Raw genomic sequence first — 23,688 nt, 5'->3', positions numbered from 1 at the left:
CTGTTCTCAATCCTGTGCCCTGGAAACAGGGCAACATTTTTGTGTGTGTGTGTATGTGTGTGCTGTTCTGAGCCCTGTGTCCTGTCGAATGTGAAACCGGTTTGTATTTATGTGTCTGTGTGTGTGTGTGTGTGTGTGTCTGTGATTCTCAGCCCTGTCCCTTGGCGACTGTGCAACCGGTTGCTGTGTATGTGTGTGTGTGTGTGTGTGTGTGTGCATGTGCTGTTTTAAGCCCTGTGCCCTGGCGACTGCGCACCGGTTTGTATGTTTGTGTGTGTGTGTCTGTGTGCTGTTTTCAACACTGTGCTCTGGTTACTGTGAAACCATTTTGTGTGTGTATGTGTGTATGTGTGTGTGTGTCGTTTTCAGCCCTGTGCCCTGGCAACAATGCAACTAGTTTTTTCATGTGTGTGTGTGTGTGTGTGTGTGCCATTCTCATCCCTGTGCCCTGGAGACTGTGCTTGCATTTTTTTTGTGTAGGGGTGTGTGTGTGTGTGTGTGTGTGTGTGTGTGTGTGTGCTGTTCTCAGCCCTTTGGCCTGGCGACACTGCAACCGGTTTATGAGTGTATGTGTGTGTTTGTGTGCCATTCTCAGCCCTGCACCCTGGCGACTGTGCACTGGTTTGTTCGTGTGTGTGTGTGTGTGTGTGTGTGTGTGTGTGTGTGCGCCATTCTCAGCCCTTTGCCCTGGCACCTGTGCAAGCAGTTTGTGTGTGTATGTTTGTGTTTGGGTATGTGCTGTTCTCAGCCCTGTGCCCTGGAGTCTGTGAAATCGGTTTGTTTGTGTCCATGTGTGTGTGTGTGTGTGTGTGTGTGTCATACTCAGCCCTATGTCCTGGCAACTGTGCAACTAATTTGTGTGTGTGCGTGTGTGTGTCTATGTTGTTCTCAGGCTTGTGCTCTGGCGACTGTAAATCGTTTTGTGTCTGTGTGTGTGTTCAGTTCTCAGCCCTGTACACTGGCGATTCTGCAACCGGTTTATGTGTGTGTGTGTGTGTGTGTGTGTGCTGTTCTCTGCCCTGTCCCCTGGAAACAGTGCAACAGTTTTGTGCGTGTGTGTATGTGTGTGCTGTTCTGAGTCCTGTTTCCTGTCGACTGTGAAACCGGTTTGTGTTTATGTGTGTGTGTGTGTGTATCTGTGTGTGTGTGTCTGTGGTTCTCAGCCCTGTCCTTGGCGACTGTGCAATCTGTTGGTGTGTATGTGTGTGTGTGTGTGTGTGTGTGTGTGTGTGTGCATGTGCTGTTTTAAGCCCTGTGCCCTGGCGACTGTGCACCGGTTTGTTTGTGTGTGTGTGTGTGTGTGTGTCTGTGTGCTGTTCTCAAAATTGTGCTCTGGTGACTGTGAAACCGTTTTGTGTGTGTATGTGTGTGTGTGTGAGTGTGTGCCATTTTCAGCCCTGTACCCTGGCAACAATGCAACTAGTTTGTTGATGTGTGTGTGTGTGTGTGTGTGTGTGTGTGTGCTGTTCCCAGCCCTTTGGCCTGGCGACACTGCAACCGGTTTATGAGTGTATGTGTGTGTTTGTGTGCCATTCTCAGCCCTGGGCCCTGGCGACGGTGCAATGGTTTGTTCGTGTGTGTGTGTGTGTGTGTGTGTGTGTGTGTGTGCCATTCTCAGCCCTTTGCCCTGGCAACTGTGCTAGCAGTTTGTGTGTGTATGTTTGTGTTTGGGTATGTGCTGTTCTCAGCTCTGTGCCCTGGTGACAGTGCAACCGGTTTGTGTGTGTGTTTGTGTGTGTGACTGTGTGCCATTCTTAGCCCTGTGCCTGGTGACTGTGCAACCGGTGTGTGTGTATGTGTGTGCTGTTCTCAGCCCTGTGCTCTGGTAACGGTTCAACCGGTTTGTGTGTGTGTGTGAGTGTGTGCCATACTCAGCCTTGTGCCCTGGCAACTGTGCAACAGGTTTGTTTGGGTGTGTGTGTCAATTCTCAGCCCTGTGTCCTGAGACTGTGCAACCATTTTTTGTGTGTTTGTGTGAATATATGTGTGTGTGTGTGCTATTCTCAGGCCCGAGCCCTGGCAATTGTGCAACTGGTTTTGTGTGTGTGTGTGTGTGTGTGTGTGTGTGTGCGTGCTGTTCTCAGCCCTGTGCGCTGGCGACTGTGCAACCCGTTTTTTTGTATGTGTGTCTTTCTGTGTTTGTGTGTGTGTGTGCTGTTCTCTGCCCTGTTCTCTGATGACTGTGAAACTGGTTTGTGTGTGTGTGTGTTCTGTTCTCAACCCTGTGCCCTAGCTACTGTGCAACCTGTTTGTGTGTGTGTGTGTTTCTGTGTCTGCTGTTCACGGTCCTGTGCCCTGGCGAATGTGCAACAGATTTAGGTGTATGTGTGTTAGTGTGTGTGTGTGTGTGCCGTTCTCAGCCATGTGTACTGATGACTGCACAACCAGTTTGTGTTTGTGTGTGTGTATGTGTGCTGTTCTCATCCCTGTGCCATAGCGACTGTGCAAGCAGTTTTTCTGTGTATGTGTGTTTGTGTGCTGTTCTCAGCCCATTGCCCTGGCGACTGTGAAACTGGTTTGTGTGTGTGTGTGTAAGTTTGAATTCTCAGCCCTGTGCCCTGGTGATTGTGCAATGGTTTGTTCGTGTGTGTGTCAGTGTTTGTGTGTGCCTTTCACAGCCCTGAGCCCTGACGACTGTGCAAGCAGTTTGTGTGTGTATGTGTCTATGTATGTGTTCTTCTCAGCCCTGTGCCCGGGCGACTGTGAAACTGGTGTGTGTGTTTGTGTGTGTGTGTGTGTGTGTGTGTGTGTGTGCCATTCTCAGCCATGTGCCCTGGAGACTATGCAAGCGGTTTTTGTGTGTATGTATGTGAGTGTATATGTGTGTGTTTGTGTTTGTGCTGTTTTTAGCCCTGTGCTTTAGTGACAGTGTAACTGGTGTGTGTGTGCCGTTCTCAGCCCTGTGCCCTGTCAACTGTGCAACAGGTTTGTGTGTTTGTGCGTGTGTGTGTGTGTGATTCTCATCTCTGTGTCCTGGCGACTGTGCAAGCAGTTTGTGTGTGTGTGTGTGTGTGTGTATGTGTGTGTGAGTATGCTGTTCCCAGCCCTCTGCCCTGGCAACTCTGAAACTGGTTTCTTTGTGTGTGTGTCGGTCTGTGTGTGTGCCATGCTCAGCCCTGTGCCCTGGTGACTGTACAACTGGTTTTTGTGTGTGTGTTTATGTGTGTGTATGCGCTGTTCTCATCCCTGTACGCTGGGAATATGAACAGGTTTGTGTGTGTGTGTGTGGGGGTGGGAGTGCTGATCTCAGCCCTGTGGCCTGGCAACTGTGAAACCGGCTTGAGTGTGTGTGGGTGTGTGTGTGTGCTGTTATCAGCCCTGTGCCCTGGCGACTCTGATACTGGTTTGTGTTCATGTGTGTGTGTGTGTGTGTGTTGCTGTTCTCAGCCCTGTGCCCTGGCGATTGTGCAACCAGTATCTGTATGCCTGTGTGTGTGTGTGTGTGTGTGTGTGTGTGTGCTGTTCTCAACCCATTGCCCTGGCGATTGTTCAACCAGTTTGTGTATATGTGTGTGTAGGTGTGTGTGCCATCCTGAGCCTTGTGCCCTGAAAACTGGGGAACCGGTGTGTGTGCCTCTGTGTGTGTACTGATTTCAGCCATGTGCCCTTCCGACTGTGCAACTGGTTTGTGTGTTTGTGTGTGTGTGCACGCGATTCTCATCTCTGTGTCCTGTCGACTGTGTAACCGTTTGTGTGTGAGTGTGTGTAAGTGTGTGCTCTTTTCAGCCCTGTTTCCTAGAGACTGTGCAACCGGTTGGGGTGTGTGTGTGTGTGTGTGTGTGCTGTTCTCAGTCCTGTGCACTGTCTACAAATAATCTGGTTTGTGGTGTGTGTGTGTGTGTATGTTTGAGCTGTTCTTTGCCCTGTGCCTTAGCTACTGTGCAACAGGTTTATGTGTATGTGTGTGTGTGTGTGTTTGTGTGTGTGTGTGCCTATCTCAGCCCTGTGCCTTGGCGACTGTGCAATGGTTTGTTCGTGTGTGTGTGTGTGTGTATTTGTGTGTGCCATTCACAGCCCTGTGCCCTGACGACTGTGCTAGCAGTTTGTTTGTGTATGTTTCTGTGTGTGTATGCGTGTGTGTGTGTGTGTGTGTGTGTATGTGCTGTTCTCAGCCCTGTGCCCTGGCAACTGTGATACCGGTTTGTATGTGTGTGTGTGTTTGTGTGTGCCATTCACAGCCTTGTGCCCTGGCGACTGTACAAGCAGTTTGTGTGTATGTGTTGTGTGTGTATGTGTCTGTGTGTGCATCTGTCTGTGTGTGTATATGCTTTTCTCAGTCCTGTGCCCTGGCGACTGAGAAACCGCTTTGTGTGTGTGTGTGTGTGTGTGCCAGTCTCAGCCCTGTGCCTTGGTGACTGTGCAAGTGGTTTGTGTGTGTGTGTGTGAGTGTATATGTGTGTGTGTGGTTTGTCCTGTTTTCAGCCCTGTGCCTTAGTGACTGTGTAACTGGTGTGTGTGTGTGTGTGTGTGTGTGTGTGTGTGTGTGTGTGTGCTCTTCTCAGCCCTGTGCCCTGTTGACTGTGCAAGCGGTTTGTCTGTGTATGTGAGTGGGTGCTGTTCTCATGCCTGTGCACTGGCAACTGTGCAAGAGGTTTGTTTTTGTCGAGTGTAAGTTTGAATTCTCAGCCCTGTGCCCTGGAGACTGTTCAACCGGTATGTGTGTGTGTGTGTGTGTGTGTGTGTGTGTGTGTGTGTGTGTGTGTGTTAGAGCTGTTCTTAGCCCTGTGCCTTGGCTAGAGCGCAACCGGTTTATGTGTTTGTGTATGTGTGTGTGTGAATCTCTGTGTGTGCTGTTCTGAATCCTGTGCCCTGGAAACAGTGCAACAGTTTTGTGCGTGTGTGTGTTTGTGTGTATGTGTGCCATTCTGAGCCCTGTTTCCTGTCGACTGTGAAACTGGTTAGTGTTTATGTGTTTGTATGTGTGTGTGTGTGTTTCATTCTCAGACCTGTGTCCTGGCAACTGTGCAACCCGTTTGTGTCCCTGTGTGTGTTTGTGTGCTGTTCTCAGTCCTGTGCCCTGGCGACTGTGCAACTAATTTGTGTGTGTGCGTGTGTGTGTCTGTGTTGTTCTCAGGCTTGTCCTCTGGCGACTGTGAAACCGGTTTATGTCTCTGTGTGTGTATGTGTTCTGTTCTCAGCCCTGAACCCTGGTGACCGTGCAATCGGTTTGTGTGTGTGTGTTAGAGCTGATCTGAACCCTGTGACTTGGAGAGTGCACAACCAGTTTATGTATTTGTGTATGTGTGTGTGTGAATCTGTGTGTGTGCTGTTCTCAATCCTGTGCCCTGGAAACAGTGCAACAGTTTTGTGTGTGTGTGTGTGTGTGTGTGTGTGTGTGTGCCGTTTTTAGCCCTGTGCCCTGGCAACAATGCAACTAGTTTGTTCATGTGTGTGTGTATGTGTGTGTGTGTGTGTGCGCCGTTCTCATTCCTGTGCCCTGGAGACTGTGCAAGCCGTTTTTTTGTGTAGGTGTGTGTTTGTGTGTGTGTGTGCTCTTCTCAGCCCTTCGGCCTGGCGACACTGCAATCGGTTTATGAGTGTACGTGTGTGTTTGTGTGCCATTCTCAGCCCTGGGCCCTGGCGACTGTGCAATGGTTTGTTCGTGTGTGTGTGTGTGTGTGTGTGTATTTGTGTGTGCCATTCCCAGTTCTGTGCCCTGACGACTGTGCAAGCAGTTTGTTTGTGTATGTTTCTGTGTGTGTATGTGTGTGTGTGTGTTTGCGTATGTGGTGTTCTCAGCCCTGTGCCCTGGCAACTGTGAAACCGATTGGTATGTGTGTGTGTGTTTGTGTGTGCCATTCACAGCCCTGTGCCCTGGCGACTGTGCAAGCACTTTGTGTGTGCATGTGTCTGTGTGTATGTGTCTGTGTGTGCATCTGTCTGTGTGTGTATATGCTGTTCTCAGCCCTGTGCCCTGGCGACTGAGAAACCGGTTTGTGTGTGTGTGTGTGTGTGAGTGTGTGTGTGCCAGTCTCAGCCCTGTGCCTTGGTGACTGTGCAAGTGGTTTGTGTGTGTATGTGTGTGAGTGTATATGTGTGTGTGCTTTGTCCTGCTTTCAGCCCTGTGCCTTAGTGACTGTGTAATTGCTGTGTGTGTGTGTGTGTGTGTGTGTGTGTGTGTGCCAGTCTCACCCCTGTGCCTTGGTGACTGTGCAAGTGGTTTGTGTGTGTATGTGTGTGAGTGTATATGTGTGTGTGTGGTTTGTCCTGTTTTCAGCCCTGTGCCTTAGTGACTGTGTAACTGGTGTGTGTGTGTGTGTGTGTGTGTGCTCTTCTCAGCCCTGTGCTCTGTTGACTGTGCAACCGGTTTGTCTGTGTATGTGAGTGGGTGCCGTTCTCAGCCCTGTGCCTTGGCAACTGTGCAAGTGGTCTGTTTTTGTCGAGTGTAAGTTTGAATTCTCAGCCCTGTGCCCTGGAGACTGTTTAACTGGTATGTGTGTGTGTGTGTGTGTGTGTATGTTAGAGGTGTTCTTAGCCCTGTGCCTTGGCTAGTGCGCAACCCGTTTATGTGTTTGTGTATGTGTGTGTGTGAATCTCTGTGTGTGCTGTTCTCAATCCTGTACCCTGGAAACAGTGCAACAGTTTTGTGCGTGCGTGTGTGTGTGTGTGTATGTGTGCCATTCTGTGCCCTGTTTCCTGTCGACTGTGAAACCGGTTAGTGTTTATGTGTGTGTATGTGTGTGTGTGTGTGTTTCATTCTCAGACCTGTGTCCTGGCAACTGTGCAACCCGTTTGTGTGTCCCTGCGTGTTTGTGTGCTGTTCTCAGTCCTGTGCCCTGGCGACTGTGCAACTAATTTGTGTGTGTGCGTGTGTGTGTCTGTGCTGTTCTCAGGCTTGTCCTCTGGCGACTGTGAAACCGGTTTATGTCTCTGTGTGTGTATGTGTTCTGTTCTCAGCCATGAACCCTGGTGACCGTGCAATCGGTTTGTGTGTGTGTGTTAGAATGATCTGAGCCCTGTGACTTGGAGAGTGCACAACCAGTTTATGTATTTGTGTATGTGTGTGTGTGAATCTGTGTGTGTGCAGTTCTCAATCCTGTGCCCTGGAAACTGTGCAAAAGTTTTGTGTGTGTGTGTGTATGTGTGTGCTGTTCTGAGCCCTGTTTCCTGTCGACTGTGAAACCGGTTTGTGTTTATGTTTGTGTGTGTGTGTGTGTGCCGTTTTCAGCCCTGTGCCCTGGCAACAATGCAACTAGTTTGTTCATGTGTGTGTGTGTATGTTTGTGTGTATGTGTGTGCGCCGTTCTCATCCCTGTGCCCTGGAGACTGTGCAAGCAGTTTTTTTGTGTAGGTGTGTGTGTGTGTGTGTGTGTGTGTGTGTGTGTGAGTGCTATTCTCAGCCCTTTGGCCTAGCGACACTGCAACCGGTTTATGAGTGTATGTGTGTTTTTGTGTGCCATTCTCAGCCCTGGGCCCTGGCGACTGTGCAATGGTTTGTTCGTGTGTGTGTGTTTGTGTGTGTGTGTGTGTGTGTGTGTGTGTGTGATTCTCATCTCTGTGTCCTGGCGACTGTGCAAGCAGTTGTTTGTGTGTGTGTGTGTGTGCCATTTTCAGCTCTGTGCCCAGGAGACTGTGCAACCGGTGTGTGTGTGTGTATATGTGTTGTAGATGCTGTTCCCAGCCCTCTGCCCTGGCAACTCTGAATCTGGTTTCTTTGTGTGTGTGTCGGTCTGTGTGTGTGCCATGCTCAGTCCTGTGCCCTGGCGACTGTACAACTGGTTTTTGTGTGTGTGTGTATGTGTGTGTATGTGCTGTTCTCAGCCGTGTACGCTGGCGAATGTGTACAGGATTGTGTGTGTGTGTGGGGTGGGGGAGTGCTGATCTCAGCCCTGTGGTCAGGCAACTGCAAAACCGGCTTGAGTGTGTGTGGGTGTGTGTGTGTGCTGTTATCAGCCCTGTGCCCTGGCGACTGTAATACTGGTTTGTGTTCATGTGTGTGTGTGTGTGGTGTGTGTGTGTTCCTGTTCTCAGCCCTGTGCCCTGGCGATTGTACAACCAGTATCTGTATGCCTGTGTGTGTGTGTGTGTGTGTGTGTGTGTGTGCTGTTCTCAACCCTTTGCCCTTGTCGATGTTCAAGCAGTTTGTGTATATGTGTGTGTAGGTGTGTGTGCCATCCTGAGCCTTGTGTCCTGTCAACTGGGGAACTGGTGTGTGTGTGTGTCTGTGTGTGTGCTGATTTCAGCCATGTGCCCTTCCGACTGTGCAACTGGTTTGTTCATGTGTGTTTTTGTGTGTGTCTGTGTGCTGTTCTCAGCCATGAACCCTGGTGACCGTGCAATCGGTTTGTGTGTGTGTGTTAGAATGATCTGAGCCCTGTGACTTGGAGAGTGCACAACCAGTTTATGTATTTGTGTATGTGTGTGTGTGAATCTGTGTGTGTGCTGTTCTCAATCCTGTGCCCTGGAAACTGTGCAACAGTTTTGTGTATGTGTGTATGTGTGTGCTGTTCTGAGCCCTGTTTCCTGTCGACTGTGAAACCGGTTTTTGTTTATGTTTGTGTGTGTGTGTGTGTGTGCCATTTTCAGCCCTGTGCCCTGGCAACAATGCAACTAGTTTGTTCATGTGTGTGTGTGTATATGTGTGTGTGTGTGTGTGTGCGTCGTTCTCATCCCTGTGCCCTGGAGACTGTGTAAGCAGTTTTTTTGTTTAGGTGTGTGTGTGTATGTGTGTGTGTGTGTGTGTGTGTGTGTGCTGTTCTCAGCCCTTTGGCCTGGCGACACTGCAACCGGTTTATGAGTGTATGTGTGTGTTTGTGTGCCATTCTCAGCCCTGGGACCTGGCGACTGTGCAATGGTTTGTTCATGTGTGTGTGTCTGTGTGTCTGTGTTTGTGCGTGTGCTCTTCTAAGCCCTGTGCCCTTGAGACTGTGCAAGTGGTTTGTGTCTGTGTGTTTGTGTGTGTGCCATTCTCAGCTCTGTGCACTGGCTACTGTGCAACCAGTTGTGTGTGTGTGTGTATGTATGTGTGCTGTTCTCAGCCAAGTACCCTACCAACTGTGCAACCGGTTTTTGGGTGTGTGTGTGTATGTGTGTGTGTGTTTGCTCTTTTAAGTCCCGTGCCCTTGCGACTGTGCACCTGGTTTGTGTCTGTGTGTTTGTGTGTGTGCTGTTCTCTGCCTGGTGCCCTGGCTACCGTGCAACCAGTTTGTGTGTGTGTGTGTGTGTCTATGTGTGTGTGTGTGCTGTTCTCAGCCCTGTGTCCTGACAACTGTGCAACAGGTTTGTGTGTGAGTGTGTGTTGTTCTCAGCCCTCTGCCCTTGCGAATATGCAACAGGTTTGTGTGTGTGTGTGTGTGTGTGTGTTGACATTCACAGCCCGGTGCCCTGGCGACTGTGCAACCAGTTTGTGTGGTTGTGTGTGTTTGTGTGCTGTTCTCAGCCCTATACCCTGGAGATTCTGAAACAGTGGTGTGTGTTTGTGTTTGTGTGTGTGTGTCGTTCTCAACCCTGTGTCTTGGCAACTGTGCAACAGGTTTGTGTGGTTGTGTGTGTGTGTGTGTGTGCTGTTCTCAGTTCTGTGCCCTGGCTACTGTGCAACCAGTTGTGTGTGTGTGTATGTATGTGTGCTGTTCTCAGCCCAGTACCCTTACAACTGTGCAACCGGTTTTTGGGTGTGTGTGTGTATGTGTGTGTGTGTGCTCTTCTAAATCCCGTGCCCTTGCGACTGTGCACCTGGTATATGTCTGTGTGTTTATGTGTGTGCTGTTCTCTGTCTGGAGCCCTGGCTACTGTGCAACCAGTTTGTGTGTGTGTGTCTATGTGTGTGTGTGTGCTGTTCTCAGCCCTGTGCCCTGACAACTGTGGAACAGGTTTGTGTGTGAGTGTGTGTTGTTCTCAGCCCTCTGCCCTTGCGAATATGCAACAGGTTTGTGTGTGTGTGTGTGTGTGTTGCCATTCACAGCCCGGTGCCCTGATGACTGTGCAACCAGTTTGTGTGTCTGTGTGTGTGTGTGCTATTCTCAGCCCTGTGCCATGCCAACTGTGCAATGATTTGTGTGTGTATGTGTGTAGGTGTGTGTGCCAATCTGAGCCTTGTGCCCTGGCGAGTGTGCAACCAGTTTGTGTATGTGTCTGTTTGTCTGTGTGTGTGTGCTGTTCTCAGCCCTGTGCCTGGCGACTGTGCACAGGTTTGTGTGTCTGTGTGTATGTGTGTGAGAGCTGTTTTAAGCCCTTTGATCGGGCGACAGTGAAACCAGTGTGTGTGTGTGTGTGTGTGTGCCATCTGAACCCTGTGCCCTGGCGACTGTGCAACTGGTTTGTGTGTTTGTGTGTGAGTGTATGTGTGCTGTTCTCAGCCCTGTACCCTGGCAACTGTGCAACCTGTTTGTGTGTGTGTGTCCGTGTGTGTTAGATCTCTTCTGAGCCCTGTGACTTGGCGACTGTGCAACCAGTTTTATGTGTATGTGTATGTGTGTGTGTGAGTGCCATTCTCAGCCGTGTGACTGGCGACTGTGCAACCGGTATGTGTGTGTGTGTGTGTGTGTGTGTGTGTGTGAATGCTGTTCTCGGGCCTGTGACCTGGCAACTGTGCAACAGGTCTGTGTGTGTGTGTGTGTGTGTGTGTGTGTGTAAATTCTCAGCCCTTTGCCCTGGTGGCTGTACAACCGATTTGTGTGTGTGTGTGTTTGTGGTGTTCTCAGCTCTGTGCCCTGGCAACAGTGAAACTGGTTGTGCCTGTGTGTGTGTGTGTGTGTTGTGTGTGCATTTCTCAGCCGTGTGCTCTGGCAACTGTGCAACCGGTTTGTTCATGTGTGTGTGTGTGTGTGTGTGTGTGTGTGTGTGCCATTCTCAGCTCTGTGCTTTGGTGACTGTGCAACCGGTTTGTATGTGTGTGTGTGTTTGTGTGTGTGTGAGTCTATGTATGAGTGCCATGCTTAGCCTTGTGCACTGGCAAATGTTCAACCGGTTTTTGTAAGTGTGTGTGTGTGTGTGCTCCTCTAAGCCCTGTGCCCTTGCAACTGTGCACCTAGTTTGTGTCTTTGTGCTTGTGCGTGCGCTGTTCTCAGCTCTGTGCCCTGGCTACTGTGCAGCCAGTTTGTGTCTGTGTGTCTGTGTGTGTGTATGTGCTGTTCTCAGCCCTGTGCCCTGACAACTGTACAACCGGTTTGTGTGTGTGCTGTTCTCATCCCTGTGCCCTGGCCACAGTGCAACTAGTTTATGTGTGCGTGTGTGTGTGTGTGCTCTTCACAGGATTGTGCTCTGGCAACTGTGAACCCGGTTTATATATGTGTGTGTGTGTGTGTGTGTGTGTTCTGTTCTCAGCCCTGTACAGTGGCGACTGTGCAACTGGTTTGTATGTGTGTGTGTGTGTCTGTGTGTGTGTGTTAGAGCTGTTCTGAGCTTTGTGCCTTGGCGACAGTGCAACCGGTTTATGTGTATGTGTATGTGTGTGTTGGAGTATGTGTGTGTGCCGTTCTCAGGCCTGTGCCTGGTGAGTGTGCAACTGGTGTGTGTGTGAGTGTGTGTGTGCTGTTCTCAGCCCTGTGCCCTGTGACAGTGTAACCGGTTTGTGCGTGTGTGTGTGTTTTTGTGTGCCATTCTCAACACTGTGCCGTGGCGACTGTGCAAATGGTTTGTGTGTGTGTTTTTCTGTGTGAATGTGCCACGGGTTTGTGTGAGTGTGTGTGTGTGTATGTGTGTGTGTGTGTATGTGCCATTCTCATCCCCATGCCCTGGCGACTGTACAACTAGTTTGTGTCTGTGTGTGTGTGTGTGTGTGCCGTTCTCAGCCCTGTGCCTGGTGACTGTGCAACCGGTGTGTGTGTGTGTGTGCTGTTCTCAGCCCTGTGCCCTGGTGGCAGTTCAACCGGTTTGTCTGTGTGTGTGTGTGTGTGTGTGTGTGTGTGCGCGTGTGTGCCATTCTCAGCCCTGTGCCATGGCGACTGTGCAACCTGTTTGTTTGTGTGTGTGTGTGCGCGTGCGTATGTGTGTGTGCCATTCTCAGTTCTGTGTCCTGGTGACTGTGCAAACCGTTTGTGTGTGTGTGTGTGAGTGTGTGTGTGTGCCATTCTCAGGCCTGTGCTTGGTGACTGTGCAACCAGTATGTGTCTGTGTGTGTGTGCTCTTCTCAGCCCTGTGCCCTGGCGACAGTGCAAACGGTTTGTGTGTGTGTTTATGTGTGTGTGCTCTTCTCAGCCCTGTGCACTGGTGACTGTGCAACTGGTTTGTGTGTGTGTGTGTATGTTTGGGGGTGCTGATCTCATCCCTGTGCTCTGGCTACTGAGAAACCGGTTTGTGTGTGTGTGTGTGTGTGTGTGCTGTACATAGCCCTGTGCCCTGGCAATTGTGCAACCAGTTTGTGTGTGTGTGTGTGCTGTACACTGCGCTGTGCCTGGCAATTGTGCAGTTTGTGTGTGTGTGTGTGTGTGTGTGTGTGTGTGTGTGCTGTTCTCAGCCGTGTGCCCTGGCGACAGTGCAACCAGTTTGTGTGTGTGTTTATGTGCCTGTGCTCTTCTCAGGCCTGTGCGCTGGTGACTGTGCAACCGGTTTGTGTGTGTGTGTGTATGTGTGGGAGTGCTGATCTCATCCCAGTGCTCTGGCGTGTGTGTGTGTGTGTGTGTGTGTGTGTGCTCTACATAGCCCTGTGCCCTGGCAAATTCCAAGCAGTGTGTGTGTGTGTGTGTGTGTGTGTGTGTGTGTGTGTGTGTGTGTGTGCTTTTCTCAGGCTTGTGCCCTGGTGACTGTGAAACCGGTTTGTTTGTGTGTGTGTGTGTGTGTGTGTGTATGTTTATGTGTTTGTGTGAGTGCTGTTCTCAGCCCTGGGCACTGCCTACTTCCTAAGCCTGGATCTGCTTCCAACTTCTCATTCTTTGTGTTTTCAGACCTGATACTCTCTCCAAGTTTCTTTATCACTACCAAGTGAAGTAACATTTGCTGCCTTCATTGCGTCTGTGAGATCTTCATTGCTTTTATCACAAACATGCTCTTAATACAAGTTTTTACAGGGGATGGGGAATGAGAGCCTAAAACTGGATTCTAAGTCAAAATGACAATACCTCGTATTTGGCAGAATTTAAATTACCAAATGTTTCACTTTCCTCATCTCAGGTTCTTCCTCAAAAGCAAAAACAGCGTCAGCAGGGGCCTTCCTGTCCTTTTTCCTTTTCACAGGCAAGGGCTGGGAGTCAAGAGAGTATCACAGAGGGGGTCACGGAGAATGACATGGGAATGATGCCTCTGGCCACGTCTTGGCTTAGCCAAGTTGAGACCAGATGGCTTGGTCTCCCTAAGCCCTCCCTGGGCCAGTCTGGTAGGGCAGTGTGCCCAGGAAAGTCTCTCAGGTTTGGAATACCCTACTCTGTTTGTGGGTGGTGAAAATCTTAGGGACTACTAGAGCACAGAATAAAAGCCTCCTTTCAGGGGACAGCACCCACCAGAGTCTAGGAACTCAGGTCTGTGGGTACAGCCAGGTCATCTAGCATGAAGGGGCAAAGGTGCAATATTCAGGGAGAAATCCAGTAAGGCCTAGATTTACACCCTACCTCAACTCAACAGCTGTCCTCCAAGGGCTCACTCAGGCTCAGACCATCTCCCAGGAGGAAACCTCCCAATACTGCCTAACCTCTATAGGGGCAAGTAGGCAGATTCACTGATGGGTGTCACTGGCAGGATCTGGGGAGCAGCTGTGCACAGAGGCCTCTTCCACATGTGAGGCAGGAGATATGAAGGATGTGGGGACCCTGATCCCGTGCCATGACTGCAGAAGCAGAGCTCTAGGACTCTCCACCATGGCCTGGGCTCTGAGGCCCACTCTGCAGGAAGGGGATTGGCTGGCAGCCCCAGGCTGACTCTTTTCTCCCTCTGCCCTGAACTCCCCTGGATTCATGATCTTGACATCTCCTCTTTGCACATCTTCCTCCTCTCAGGGTCCTGGCCCCAGTCGGTCCAGACACAGACACTCAAGAGTCTACAGCTCTGGGACAGAGGGTACATATATTTTGCTCTGGAGACAGCAGTGATACTAATGGTTACAGTCAGGTGTGCTGGGATCAGCAGCACCCAAGGGCTACCCAGCACCCACAATGCATAACGTCGTCCTTGCCCTTTGGGTCCCTCTCCATTCTCCACTCGTTGTCTGGCCACGTGGCCTCCCTGGCCTCCTCCAGCTGCAGGTAGAGAACTCACTCTGTTGCCTGAGTGCTTTGTTTCCAGGAGCCCCTCACTCCCAGGGGTCCCGCACTTAGGAAAAGAAAAGCATCCCTGGGCTCACCGCTGGACTATTGGTGGGGACAGCTTTTGGGTGAGGGTAGAGCAGGGTGGGGGTAGGGTGTAGGTAGGGTTGGATTGGGGTGGGGTGGGCGTGTGGGAGGGGTGGGGGTGTGGTGGGGGTGTTGGGGTGTGATGGACATGGGTTGGGAGTGGGGTGGGTTGGGGTAAGTTTGTGGGGTGATGGTGTTGTAAGGGTAGGGGTGTGGGGTGGGTGTGGGGTAGGGGAAGTTGGAAGAGGCCCTTGTGGCTGGGTGTCCGAGGGGCGCCTGGGGGCACAGGTAGACAGTTGCACACATAAAGCTACACAGATAGAAAGAACAGGGGGCCTCACTCAGAATGTTTTGGGCTCTAAGGGGTGGTAGGCAAGCAACAGGGGCACAACATTGGCAAAGAATGACCTAGATAGGTGCATACTGAGAAAGCGGTTCCACAAGTTAGCTGAGCCCAGAGGCCCTTGTTTTCTGGTCCCCTGAAGGAATGCAAAGGCAATGGATCAGGCCAATGTGACTGGTACTGTGAAGCTGTCCAAGGTGATGGGAGAATGTAGAATGCAGGCGCATGTCACTCAGCTCTCCAGGGCAAGCACTTCCAACCCTGACCGATGCTCTGCAGGTCAGCCCCCTTTATGAGCAAATGCCAAGATTTTGTAACCTTTGAGGATAAGTCACAAAGTTAGAAGTGCAACCTGACATGATCGATGAGCAAGTGAAAGAAAACAACCAGGACAAAGAAAGTTGGGTGCTTATCAGAATTCATGTGCCTGGAGAATAAGCATGTACTTCTGCATATGTGCAAGTTTCCTCTCAGGCATGTAAGTGTGTAAATGTGCATGTGTGTGCACATGTGAGTGCAGAAGAGCCTTCCAGTATGTTTGTGAGTATTAGCTGTCAGAACTGACCTAGACAGGTGATGGAAGTTGGATAGCGAAAACATGAAAGTCTCAGGGAAAGACACATAGACTGTGGCCAGCAGGAGCACAGAAGCCAGGGTACCAACCCCGTTTCCTCACTGAGCAACCAACTTCTAAGTGAAATCATAGTGGTGCACCCAGGATGCCTGGCAGAAAGGAGAGGCAGAAGGAAAATGCCTGGGGAAGACCAGTGAGAGTGCAGAGGAATCGAGACACAGAACAGGCTGCAATCCCAGAACACAGAAGCCATGGTGAACGATCCACAGCCCCTGGGACACCCAGCTACAAGTGTCTTTCCATCCTTCTCTAGTGTCAGGCGTTCTTTCCCTAAACTTGCCATGAGCATGAGCACCCCTTGCCTCTTTTATGAAGTTTCAGAGATGGATCATCACTGCAGCATAAGCACCTGCTACCTGCAGAGTCTTCCAGTTTGAAACATCACTCTTTGTACTCTTTTTAGAATGCATCTATATCGGGTATCAGGACTATAGGATGGATGGCTTACCTTGATCCTCTTGCTGCTCCCGGCAGCACAGGCTTGGGCAACTGGGCAGGCTGGTACGTGTTCTCACATGGAGAACAGAACCACTTTGAAAGGGCCTCAATAGGCTAAATGGGCAGACATGCATTTCTCCTGCACCAATGAGCCATGGAACTTAACAGTGAGTTGTCCTTAGCATCTCAGTGGCTGGAGTTCAAACAAGTTTCAGTAAGTTTCCTCATGCCAGTAGAGCATGCCCCGTTTCTCTCTCTGTGCAAAGTGAGGCCAAGCCTTTACAGGTCTGTGCAGTGTTCACGTCTGTCCAGCGAGGGAGGGAGGGTAACCCGTCCCCTTCTGCGGTTCAGCAGTGACTGCCCACTGTTGGCTTTCAAGTTTGAGAAAGCACTCTCCAAATGTGTGGACTAAAAACTCTGATCTCCTATTGGTGCAACTCACTCAGAAGTAGAAGAGCTTGCCTTTACTTCAAGGATAAGCGTCTCTCTTGAGCACTACTGTCCAGAGAGTGGCAAACCACAACACCACCACATAGAGAGATGGAGACACACAGACACCAGCGCCTGGTACACACACAGAAGGATTGCCCAAAACAGTGATATGCCAGAAACATAGATAAAGAGACACAGAGTGAGCTTTGTACCCTAAGGGTCTGGTGTCCCTGAACAGTGGAGATCAATTGTAGCAAACGGTAGGGTTTTTCCCTACTCCCATAGCATCCGGACAGCAACAGGCTCTGTCCCATGGAGAAAAGTACCCAGCCACGTGGACCCCCTGGATATCCTTTGGATACTGAGGTAGAGCTCCCAGTTATTGCCTGTCCCGGAGGACACAGGAGTGTGCTGTTCTGATTGTGGAGCAGGAACCCGTGGTTGGTTGTCTGCCACCCATTTCCAGATCCAGGTCAATGACAGTGCCTGAGGTAGCAACAGAGGCAAAACATGCTACCTCCCTGGAGCAGAATGTGGCCACGTGGGGTCACTGGAGCCCAGGAAGCACGGAAGAGGTCTAGGGGCGTGTCCATAAGTGTGCCACCCACTACCCTCTCAGTCGTTGGTCTAGATTTGGGCCAGTAGCCTGTGAGTGGCTTACAGCCTAGGGCCCCTCCTGTTTGGCTTATCACCCAGGGCCGGTTCACCATGTCCTGGGCTGTCTGCCACCCATTTCTTCAGCTCCAGACCACCCTACACACACCAGCCCCTGCTCCCCAACCATCACCCTCACTCCCCGCCCCCAAAGAGCTAGTGGGCCCCACAGGTTTACTGCAGCCTCTGCCACCATTGCGCACCACTTGCTGTGCTATTATGTCTCGTCCCTTCACATCTGCACCAGCTGGGGATCAGGGCCAGGCCCAAGAGGAGAGAGTGAGGCAGTCAGAGGAAGGAGGGAGCATCCTGGGACCCCAGACCTTTTTAATTGTGAGCCCAGGTGCTCAGTGGGCAGGGGCCCCACAGCCTGTCTTTGTGATGCTGTGCATAGCCTGGACCTTCCAGCCACCAATTGTTACGCCAGGCAAAGAGGCAACCCTCTTCAGGGTGGAGGCAGTGGAGGACAGCAAGGCCCTGGTAGATGAAGACGTGGTGGGGATCGAGTGGGAGTTTCAACTATTGGTGGAAGACAGCACCAAGGAGGTAGAGGTTGTGACAGATGACGAGCGGCAACAGGGGTTCTCCCAGGAGCTGGAGGAAAAAACGGTGGAGGAGCAGGGCTGGGAGAGGCCCGGAGGCCCGAGTGAGCTTCCAGCGCTAGATGAGCTGCAGGTGCTGGCCGCCCTTCGGGTGGAACTGAGCTCTGAACATGAGAAAAACCACAGGGCCTACATTCGATTCATGCACAGGAGCCATCAAAGGAGGAAGAGTCACTTGGCTTGGAGGAGTGCCATCATCCAGGGCATCCCTGGCTTCTGGGCCAAAGCTGTATCCTTTTTGCTGCTTCTTGGCGTCCGCTGCTCAGGAGGAGGAGGAGAAAGAGCAGGAGGAGTGTTAGGGGCGAGGGCACTGGAGGCCCCTGAAGGAAGTGTGGTCCTGGGCAATTGGCAGGCTCTAAAGGGACACCCCAGTAGAATCTGGGCAGGGCCACACCTGTGTTGGAGCCATGACTTTGAGTCTCTCCTTCTGGCCTGCATCTGAGAAGGAGCAGCACCTGAGGCCTCTAAGTCAGGAATGACCAGAGACAGTTCACCAGATGAGCCTTGGCAGACAGTTCTCATTGTAAATGTAGAGGTTCCCAGGAAATAGCTGAGACATGGGAGTCTCATTCTCTCTCTCTCTCTCTCTCTCTCACACACACACACACACACACACACACACACATACACCCACACACACCAACCCCTTTGCTTTCAGACATGGTTTGTTACAATGACTACAAGTCTGAAAATGTAAGCAGTGACATGCCACTACCCAGCATACACAGGTCTGGAGGAGAACAGTAGCGGTCAGAAACAGCCCCTGCTTAGAGAATGCAGATCACCTCAGATGCAGAACACCACAAAAAACCCACAACTGCCAGGAGCCAGCATGGGAGACCCCACCCATGACAAGGTCATGTGGGAGAGGTCTGACAGGCAAGGCGAGTCAGGACTCGAGGGCCCCCCTGGACCTGCTTGAGCATCTACCCCCAAACCAGAATCTGTCTGTTTTACAACTTTCACAAACTCCTCTGATATTAACGAGGATACCCACGAGGGGGGATATCCACGACCACCTTTCTCTGAAGGAAATCAACTTAGAGCTCTAGTTAATAACTCTCCTGGGTACAGTGGGTGTGTTCCAATTCAAATCCCTTGGATAGCTTTCTAACTTGCCTGATAGGTTTTCCCAGACTCTTAACAGCTACACATGTGATTATTCACAGCCTCCCAACCACAAGAGGTATGGGAGGCTTAAGATAGTCCAACAATGCAGAGCTTCTCGGGGAGTTAAAATCATTAGAATAGAACTAGTAGAGGATTTATTTGTTGAGCTAACCCTTGCTGCCAAGTTTCCATACCCCTTACCCACTATGTCCCTGGGAGTATATCGATTAATATAGTTGGTATATAGAAATATAAGTAGTAGCTTTGATGTTAACAACCTTAGACCCTTGAGTTAATAAATTCTTTCCTTGTTATCCCCCACTGCTCCTGTTGCCCTATAGGAATGCAATTCTATCTAGTCCTTTCAGGGAGTGGCGCCAAACTTTAGAAAAATAAACCTTTGGAGAAAATAAGTTTTTCTGGTTGCATAACCTTTATCACAAGAACAATGTTAGCAGACCTCCTGGCCAGAACATGATATAAATCACCTAAAGCCTTAGTGTATAATAAGTTTGCAGAAAGAAAGCCTGGTTTCGATAAGGATCAAGGACTGCTGACCTCGCATGACTCTGCACCCTCTATTATCTTTTATGTACAACTTAGGGTATAAAAGCTCCTTTTGAAAATAAAGCTACAGGCCTTGCTCATCAGGCTTGTTCTCCCTGTGTCATTCTTGTTTCCTTTTCTCTCCTTTTCTCTCTCTGTTCTTCCTTCAGGATGACGAATTGGAGCGTGGGTGTCCTCTGAGTCCACTTACCTGCCCGGGCTTCTAAGACTCAATCGGGAGGACACCTAGCGTCTTCAGGGAAAGGATGCTCTGCGTCTTCACCCCACTGAGAGGGCGCCTGTGGCCTCCGTGGACAGTGCAATATGGTGTCACGGGCTTTATTTATTTATTATTATTTATTTCTGTGTAAACCAGATAGATCAAGCCTCTTTCTCTCCCCTCTGCTGTCCTTTCACCGACGCCATTCTCCAGAGGGAATCCCTGGATCCAACCGGGGCTGGACCCCGGTACAGAGCCATGAGTGTGCCTGATGGTATGGAAGGGCCTGAGGACAACAGTGGTAGCCCGGCAAGCAGAAGTTCCCGGCATCCTTGCAGATGCCTGTTCTGGTGTCCTTCTTCCACCCGAGATTACGGCTGATGCTCCTGGCTCTTCTTGGCTCGGCATGTGGCCTGAAAGCAGATTATGAACCACCCTCAAGTTTGCATCATGATCAGCAACCAAGATAAAGACTTTCTCAGCTACATGATTGACTTGAAGGTCAGTGAGGGAGACTGAGGATGGCTGGGTATGGGACTTGGCAGAGAGTAGGAGGATCACGTTATCCATGTTCCTGCACTGTGAGTCTTTGGAGAGGCGTCGTGGAAGCTGTTAATGTCTGCCTGGGAGGCAAGTTGAGGCCCGTATAAGCTTGCACCTTTCCCTCCTCCCTATTCTGGCTGGTGCAGGTGCAGAGATATCCACGGTTCCGCTGCAAGCTGATCTTTTCCTTTTGGGAGAACCCCTACTTCTTGAACACGGTGATCATTAAAAAGTATTACCTTGACATCACTGGTAAAACGTGCCTCCCTGGGTGATGAGTGTGGGTGTGCAGGGTTGTGGATAACCCATCTTCAGGATCCACCCCAGTTTCCCTGTCTTTTTGCAGGTCATAGGGCATGTTGTTCCACTCCAGTCCACTGGATCTGGGGCTTTGAACGGGGAGCACTCAGCCACAAGTTGCACACCAGGAGCCTTAAGTTTCTCAACTGGTTGTCAGGCTACAACTGCTCAGAATTGAACAGGATTGCTGAGGTGGGGATACTTTGGGCCTGCACACAATTGGTGATTGATGTTGGAGTTCTTGGCTGCTCATGGGATGGTTCAGGGCCTGGTCAGTCCCGGGCTGACCTTGCTTGTGTTGCCAGCAGATCATCAATGAAGACGTATGGAATGATCCCCTGAAGTACTACTCCAGGGAGGAAGGTTCCTCCATGAGAGGTAACTGACAGAAACACATATGGTGAGGGGGTCTGGAGGTGGGCTGAGAAGAGATAGCCGTGTAGTAGCCATGACACTGTCCTTTCCCAAACGGGGTTGCTCAGGCTCGTGGAAGCTGGCTGTGGAGCCTGAATTTGAGCCATGCATGTAGAAGGTGGCCTCCTGAGACTTGAGGCTTGAGGACTCATTGTGTCCGTGAGTGCAGCAAGCCTCCCTCACGTCAGCTGTTGTTGCAGTGCAAGAGTCCTAGATGATAGTACCAGAGGCAGGGTGAGTTAAGTTTCTTTGTCAGAATCATTCTTCCATGGGTCCTGCCATCCCCGGGATTCCTGCTGCTGACTGAGGTGAGATTGCCTGGGCCCTTCACTCCTGCCCCTTACCCTGGGAAGGCCTATCATTGAAAGGGTGTCCTCTCTGGGGTCCCAGTGCACCTGTGTGCTGACTTTGGGATCTTGTGTGAATTTCCACATCCACCACTTGGTATCTCATCACCACCTGACATGCTGCACTGGAAGCAGCTTCAGGGTGCCTTGGGAAAATACGGAAGAGATCGTGGGGGAGGTGGACAGGGAGACCAAAGGGCAGGGCATGGTGCCTACTGACGCCATCTCCAACATTGTTAGACATGAGCGTCTTCACCTCCTGAAATATCTGTGTTCCCCGTTTGCGTTTGTGTCCCCATGCCGAGCATGTGTGTGTATGCATGCATGTGCCTGTGTTGTCTGTGTTTATTTGGATGTGTGTGAATGTTTCCAGCCCAGGGCAGACGCAGAGATGAAGGTGACAGGAGAGGAGGTTTCAAGGAACCAGAAGAGGAGGCAGGAGGCATCCCCAGTCTCAAGGTGGTTGGTTGCCGTATTTTCACAGTGACCCTGTCCTGGATGGTAATGAGGAAAGGACGGCCAGTGATAACTCTGGACCATGGCTCCAGAAATCTTGAATTAGACCAAATACAAAACACATTCACCATTTCCACCATGTTAATGTGTGTTTGGACCGGGAAGAGGGGGTGCATGGTCTGAGGATTCACCCAGGGCAAATCAGGTAGGGTGGGGCTTTGAAACCACTGCCTGTGAAGCCTTCGGTCTGTGGGGACTTGGGCTGGGCTGTGGAAATGGTGGATGTGGTTACAGCATGACCCGGGATGGTGAGGAGGCTAAGGTCCTGCAGAGATGGGCAGCGATTCAAAGGAGAAAGAGGCACAGATTGCCTGCTGCACTGGAGACTTGTTCCACAAACGTGAGAAGGAGACATGAGAAGAACACAAACGTGTTCAAGGAGAAGGGAAGGTCCTTGAACAGTGCAGCACATCAACCAGCAAGCTCCCTCCCCGAAGGTGGTACACACTGGCACGTGGCAACACAAAACGCAAGATGTGCTAAAGTAAGCTGTATGTGCAAAACCACAGGAATCCTAGGAGAGACAGGGTATGAGCGTGGCATCCCTCCAGGCACTTCCAGCCTCCCTGGCAATGCAGAAAGGTGAGGAAAGCGCAGGAGTGGGTGTACATGTGTGCCTCTCTGCCAGGGTGTGCCTGCGAGGGAGGGAACAGGGAGGAAGCAAGAATGGTGGGCTAATTGGATGTCCCAAGGCACCTCAGGAGAGTGGGAGACACAGAAGCCCCTGGGAGCAGTTTGAGCCTGCTGGTTTTCAGGGACTAGGGTCTAGGCAATTAGCAGTCCTGCCAAAGATACTCCATGGCTTATGCTGAAAGTCCTAATGTGTATTCCTTCTTTCCTCTGGGGTCTTGCCTCTGGCTTTGGGGGCCTGAGGGGCAAAGGTGTGCATCTGCCCCTGAGGGAGGAGGTTTCTGACAGTATCGCTGAAGCAGAATTTCTGATTTTGTCTGCACCAGGTGACACTCAGAAGGACCTTGCCTTCCAGGTGACCGGTTTGGATGCCCCTGGGCCCAACCGGGTCTGGCTTCCTTGGCACATGGGCTGTGTAGGCAAGCAGGGATGCCTGACTGTAGGGAGTCCTACCTGGGTCTAACAAGAGCAACTGAAAGAGAGTCTTGGCATGTAGCAAATCAGTGAGGCCTTGGTGGTTCAAACCCTCTTGGTGCATTTCAAATAGAAAAGCTGCTTTCTGCCCAAGGGAGGCATGAGCTGTGGGCCCAGAGCGGGCAGGTTTCCCAGGGCATCATCTGATCAGGGACTCTGTGTATCTGTGTAGTGTTAAACAGAGGGGATGACGTGTAGGGATGCCACTTTACCTGTACAACCTCAGGACTTGTATCAGAAGAGAGCCTGTATCTGTGTGCACCTTCTTCAGAACACTGGATCAGAACCAGGCCTATCACAGTCACAGTATCTTTGGCCTTTCCAGCTACATGGAGATAGCACTTGGGGACACAGGTAGACAGTTGCACACATAAAGCTACACAGATAGAAAGAACAGGGGGCCTCACTCAGAATGTTGTGGGCCCTAAGGGGTGGTAGGCAAGCAACAGGGACACAAGATTGACAAGGAATGACCTAGATAGGTGCACACTGAAAAGCAGTTCTCCAACTCAGAAGAGCTCACAGGTCCTTGTTTTCTGGTCCCCTGGCATGCACAGGCAGTGGATCAGGCCAACGTGACTGGTACCATGAAGCTGTCCAAGGTGATGGGAGAATGCAGAACACAGGTTCATGTCACTCAGGTGTCCAGGGCGAGCCCTTCCAACCCTGCCCGATTCTCTGCAGGTCGGTACCTGTCATGAGCAAATGCCAAGATTTTGTAACTTTTGAGGATAAGCCACAGAGTTAGAAGTGCAACCTGACATGATCGATGAGCAAGTGAAAGAAAACAACCAGGACAAAAAAAGTCGGGTGCTTACCAAAGTTCATTTTCCCAGAGCAGAAAGCCTATACTTCTGCATATGTGCAACTTTCCTCTCAGGGATGTTACTGTGTACACACGCACGTGTGTACACATGTGTGCCCAGAAGTGCCTACCAGTACACTTGTGAGTATGAGCTGTGGGAACTTACCTAGCCAGGTGATGGAAGTTGGATAGTGAAAACAGGAAGGTCTTAGGGAAAGGTACATGGACTCTGGCCAGCAGAAGCCCTGAAGCCAGGGAATCGATCCCTGTAATCTCACTGAGTGAACAAGTTCTAAATGGAAGCACAGTGGTGCACCCAGGATGCCTGGCAGAAAGGAGAGGCAGGAGGGAAGAGCCTGGGGAGTGTGCAGGGGAAAGTCCACTATACCTGCAATTTATGAAAAGTCAAAAATGTACCTAATGAGCTGGAAGGAGAAACTACCTAATTAATGGAATTATTTAGCTGAGGAGATTTCCAGCCA

The 23,688-nt window shown here is 50.8% G+C and overlaps 1 protein-coding gene across 1 annotated transcript; it reads left to right on the top strand.

The window, feature by feature from the left end:
• Positions 1-16,903: 16,903 nt before the first annotated feature.
• Positions 16,904-20,467, top strand: LOC132344643 (testis-specific Y-encoded protein 1-like). Its single transcript, XM_059884295.1, has 6 exons — positions 16,904-17,042; positions 17,094-17,530; positions 19,601-19,678; positions 19,867-19,972; positions 20,067-20,212; positions 20,329-20,467. The coding sequence occupies exons 1-6, from the start codon at positions 16,919-16,921 to the stop codon at positions 20,404-20,406; spliced, it is 969 nt and encodes a 322-aa protein (XP_059740278.1). The 5' UTR covers positions 16,904-16,918; the 3' UTR covers positions 20,407-20,467.
• The last annotated feature ends 3,221 nt before the right edge of the window (positions 20,468-23,688 follow it).

Source organism: Bos taurus, chromosome Y (assembly GCF_002263795.3).
Source record: "Bos taurus isolate L1 Dominette 01449 registration number 42190680 breed Hereford chromosome Y, ARS-UCD2.0, whole genome shotgun sequence".
Lineage (NCBI taxonomy): Eukaryota > Metazoa > Chordata > Mammalia > Artiodactyla > Bovidae > Bos > Bos taurus.
Note: the sequence above shows the minus strand (reverse complement) of the source record. Positions and strands in the feature narration are given on the sequence as shown.